Source organism: Tarenaya hassleriana, unplaced genomic scaffold, assembly GCF_000463585.1.
Source record: "Tarenaya hassleriana unplaced genomic scaffold, ASM46358v1 Cleome14, whole genome shotgun sequence".
Taxonomy (NCBI): domain Eukaryota; kingdom Viridiplantae; phylum Streptophyta; class Magnoliopsida; order Brassicales; family Cleomaceae; genus Tarenaya; species Tarenaya hassleriana.
In genome coordinates, this window is record NW_010964598.1 from 1,335,939 (window position 1) to 1,340,567 (window position 4,629).

The following is a 4,629-nucleotide window of genomic DNA, read 5'->3' on the forward strand; positions in this document are numbered from 1 at the left end:
CCCTACTATTCGGACACTAGTGGTCGCACCTTCATACATGTCATTCAATATTTGTATGTATCTCACCACCAATATTCCTCCACACTCTAATACCCACCATAAAACATCTATTAATACTCAATCATAAGCTTTTTCGAAAGCTTTTTCGAGATCGATAAATACCATATATAAATCTTTTTTCATATCTCGAAACTTTTCTATTAAGTTACGAATGAGAAATATTGTTTTCATGATAGGCGTTCCGGTCATAAAACCAAATTGGTTTATGGTAAGAAAAAGTAATGATCTATGGTAAGGTGGAAGTGAATAATTAATATTGTAAATAATTGTAACAAAATCAAATTTTGATATAAAATTTAATGAGATAAACTAAAAAAATACCAAATATCCTACTTAAACCACAAAAATTATCTATTTTAAATTCAAAATTGTTATTAAAAAATTATCAACTATTAATTTTAAAAAAAACATCTAACTATATAAATTATTCAAAAATATATTTCATTTTAAATTTATTATAAAAAATCTAAAACAAAAAAGCATCAACAATCTAAATTATTAAAAAAAATTATATTTTACATATAAAATTTCGTAAATTTATACAATATTACATACAAAAATATTATTTATTTAAAAAATAGATATTATATCTTATATAATAATTTTATATATAAATTATATACTATATAATATTTCAATTACTAATTTTTTATTAAAAAATCAAATTGATATATAATGTAAGATAGTTGGTAATTTTTTTAGCTTATCCCAAAATTACTTGTTTATAGTTTTTAAAATAAAAACCAAAACCAATAAGAAAAAAAAAGAATTTTTTTAACAATAAAAGTTAAGATCAGAATCCAATTCGAAATAAAGCCGAAACAAATTAAAATCGAAACCAATATAAAAACAAATGTTTCTAAAATTGAAATAGCGGAATTCAAATATGATTTACCCGAATATGTTACCTACACCTAGTTTATGTACAGAAATGTAAAATCATAAAATGCAAAAGCGTAGGTAAATTATATTTAAACATTTTACAAATATTTCGGAGACATGGAAGTAGGAGACATATATTAAGCCATACATGTCTCACACTGGAACAAGTCATCAACGGGAAGCATAATGACCACTGAGTCCAGTTCTAAAACCGTAAAATCACACCCAAATATACAAATTCAACGTTATTGAACGTTTTCAGTTTCATAGGGAAATCTATAGGAGCTTAGAACTCGCGGTCGGGGAAGAGGATAGGGGCGACAAGGGACCAGATGTAGAGAGCGGCAGTGGCCCAGCCGGTCACAATCCGGACCCAGACGGATGGCCACCCTACGTCCACCAATCTCCCACTCTCACCAACTGAGGTCGACCACCCGGTTAGAAGCATGGCCGAGTACATGCTAGCAAGGGAGAAGATGATGTGGAAAAAGGCGTAAGAGTAGGTCACAGGTTTCGACTTCTCTTTATCTTCCTTCTCTTCTGCCTTCCCGTCTAGTGGAAGGAGTGGCTTCTCCGAACCTTCACCAAGAACAAACTTTGTTAAGAAACTCGAAAACTTCTTGAGCTATAAATCATGGGTATGGTTGTTTTGCTCGGTAAAACGTGATTGGAAGGGTTCGGATGAAACATACCAGCACGAGGGGAACTGGGAGGGGATAGAAGAGTGGTGGAAGATCCAGCACGGACAGCAGAATAAACGACGGATAGAACAGTAGTGAGGAGGCCAATGGTCATGGTCCCCGTCGAAACAGCTTTGGCGTGCTTGTGGAGGCCATTGCACTCGTAATCCCGAGGTTCACTTGCAAGTCCACTGTAGCAGAGGTACATGCAATACATGGATATAACTGATGCTGGTAGAATGCTACCACCGACCTGTAAAACGAGGTTATTCCAAATGAGAATAAAATTAACACAACTAAATAATCTTATATGCAAAAGCGAAGAAGAAATCAAACTTACCGTGGGATGCAAAACTACTACTGCAAACACAAACACAAAGATCAAAGTCATGACAATAAAAAAGGTGTTGAGTCCACAGTCGTGTCCAGATGGTGTAAACCAGTGGAAGAGAAGCCCGGAGAAGACAAATGTTGCCAGATAACAGACGAGAGAAACAACGAGCAATGCAACATACCTATATAAACGTAATAGAACAATGAAATATTAGTACTTAGATTATCAGATGCGAGAATCAAGAAGTATAAGATCATTAGTAGGTCGACTAACCAGAACTGCTCATCATATCCAACCCATGTGTCATTCCATCCATGAACAAAATCCAAAAGAAGCACAACTTGAACAAGAAGAAAAAGTCCAGCACCAAATTTTGAGATTGACTCTGCAAGATGACAATTATCATTAGTCTTAAGCTCAAAGACTCATTGGTCACTTGAAAAGGAAAAGTCTAATTCTTGAGAATACAAGCAATGATCAATGGAACTTACCGTAAAAGCTGATAATCTCATTTGGAAGGAAGAACATGAAGATGACCAGAATGCACCAACAGATTACTTTCATCATCCACCCACCATGGTGTATACCATCACGAGGGTCTTTCTGATTTTTCACGCCAACCATCATGACTGACAAAACAGTGAAGAAGATAAAATTCCCCAAGCTAACACGTAGCACTGCATCTGTCTCAAACCATTCTCTGTCAGGCGTCTTATGAAAATGGTTTATCCCTGCACAATTAGAACATAAGTTTCTTAGCCCCATGGATCGACATACCTCACTAGACAGCATTCAGAAACAACTACAAGGGCATAGGGAAAAACTCACATGGGAGCTTCTCCATGAGAGGAGCAGCAACTTCACGGAGAATCCATGAAACGATCAGAGAAAGTGCAAATAGCCCACAGTACGCAATTCTAGCAGAACGACGGCTTATGCCCGAAACCACAGTACGGCAGGCATCACATGCACAAGCCGCACAGCACGACGCAAGACAAGAAGCTGCCCACATCCTCTTTTTCCTCCAAGATCAAAGCCCTGATTTAATACTCAACTGCTGGGTATGACAATTCAGAAACAAGAAAGTAGAGGCAAAACAATCAGTTCTCAAGTAATCTAATCACTGGCTAATCATGACCCAGAACCCTGATGTCTCAATATAGATCGCAACAAAATCGTTTTTCTGCGTGGGCAGTAAAATTAATCGGATTTAGCTGCGCGGATATAAAATTAACCAATTTCTCCTACATGGGTTGCGAAAATTTCAATGATCCGGCAATCAAATTTGGCGAAGACAATCAATTACAACTGAAAATCAACACATCTCTAGAAACACGAAGAATAAGCTTTAGAACCCTAGAACAAGAATCGATTAAGCTAATCTTTGACATGCTTCGAGACGAGATAAAACTTGCCAATCTGAATTGGAGAGAAGAAACATCCAGGGATTGATCAGAAGAGGAATAACGAAAACATACCTCGCTCTCGATCAAACCTAAAGCTTTCTTTTTCCTTCGAAGACCGATTCCTTCAATTTATCTGATTCTCGCTGTATTATAGGGACTTTTACGAGCAGAAAAAGGAAACTCTGGCAAGGGCTTTCTCCAAACGCAACAATTCAAATGGAGATAAACCCAACTAATGCCCACTGGGCCCACATAAGTCTAATGGGCCTACAGGAGGCCCAATATGAGGATCTTCGTTCGTGTTCTTGTCTCGAGGCGTGGCAGCGAAGGAGAGAGATCTTCACTCGGAAACGGAGGTAAGGTAAGAGGACCAGTTCAGTGGAGGAGAATCCCGGCGAGATTTAAGGTTGTTTTTGTCGGTTTTTGGGTGTCGGAGGAGACCGAATCAGCTGATGTTCTTCGGATCTCTAGTTGATCGTGATCTCTTCTGTTACACTGGTTCGTCTTTCATGCTCTTCGTTTTCTGCTTCGATCTGTGTGGATTTCGTCCTGATGAGAATGTCTTTGTGTTTCGTTGGTTCTCGCCGTTGAATTTCTTCGTCATTAGTCGTCGATTATGGTTGATTTTAGAATTTATTCGCGGATTTACTTCTTTCATGTACCCTGGCCATTGTTTTGGTTTCGGAAACATTGCGATAATTAGAGATTGGATTTCTAGTTCTGTTCTCTCTCTTTCAGTGAAAAACAGCCTAGCTTTTTAGATTTGCCATTGAAAAATCTATCCTTTTTAGATCGGTAGTAACCCTCGTGGGAATAGATCAAGGCTTCATCGTTTCATTTCTGAAGCATTTTGCCGTTTCGTGTGTTGCTTTGTATTGGTGGCTTTGATCTTGAAATTCAGCTGTCGTGGCAGTCAAATGTATGAATGTTTTCTTATGCAACAGTTAACCAGATATCTTGTACCCGTTTGGATCTCCTTCCCAAAGCCTCACTTTCTTACAGAAGCTTGGGTCATTTTTGCACAAATGTTACGAAAGAATCTCAAATTCTTGTGCCATTGCAGGTTGGAATCGTTTCCCGGAACCATGGTTCACGATGGGATCGTATCGTCTCCCGTGAGAAGGTCTCAATCTCTGAGGAGGCAGTATGAGTTGGGAAGCTGTTCTACGGTTGTCCAGAGGCATCGGTTTCTCCTAACGGCCCTCACCCTTTTGGCATTCCTTTGCACCGTTTACATCTACTTCGCCGTCACCTTAGGTGCTCGGCA

At 38.2% G+C, this 4,629-nt stretch overlaps 1 protein-coding gene across 2 annotated transcripts; it reads right to left on the reverse strand.

The window, feature by feature from the left end:
- Nucleotides 1-1,007: 1,007 nt before the first annotated feature.
- LOC104808162 (serine incorporator 3) lies at nt 1,008-3,523 on the reverse strand. Of its 2 annotated transcripts, none has more exons than XM_010533756.1 (7): nt 3,435-3,523; nt 2,785-3,010; nt 2,448-2,687; nt 2,230-2,341; nt 1,963-2,137; nt 1,635-1,875; nt 1,008-1,521 (listed from the first exon to the last, which is right to left on the reverse strand). In XM_010533756.1, exons 2-7 carry the CDS (start codon nt 2,966-2,968, stop codon nt 1,229-1,231), a joined length of 1,245 nt encoding a protein of 414 aa, XP_010532058.1. In that variant the 5' UTR covers nt 2,969-3,010; nt 3,435-3,523; the 3' UTR covers nt 1,008-1,228. The 2 variants fall into 2 exon arrangements, with proteins under 2 accessions (XP_010532058.1, XP_010532059.1); XM_010533757.2 differs by having other exon boundaries at nt 2,785-3,013; nt 3,435-3,489.
- Nucleotides 3,524-4,629: the final 1,106 nt, after the last annotated feature.

Coding starts and splice junctions, on each gene's coding strand:
- LOC104808162 (XM_010533756.1), bottom strand. CDS start 2,968: ATGTGGGCAGCTTCTTGTCTTGCGTCGTGCTGTGCGGCTTGTGCATGT. Junction 2,342..2,447: donor TGAGATTATCAGCTTTTACG/GTAAGTTCCATT, acceptor GTCATCTTGCAG/AGTCAATCTCAAAATTTGGT. Junction 1,876..1,962: donor TAGTAGTTTTGCATCCCACG/GTAAGTTTGATT, acceptor CTCGTTTTACAG/GTCGGTGGTAGCATTCTACC.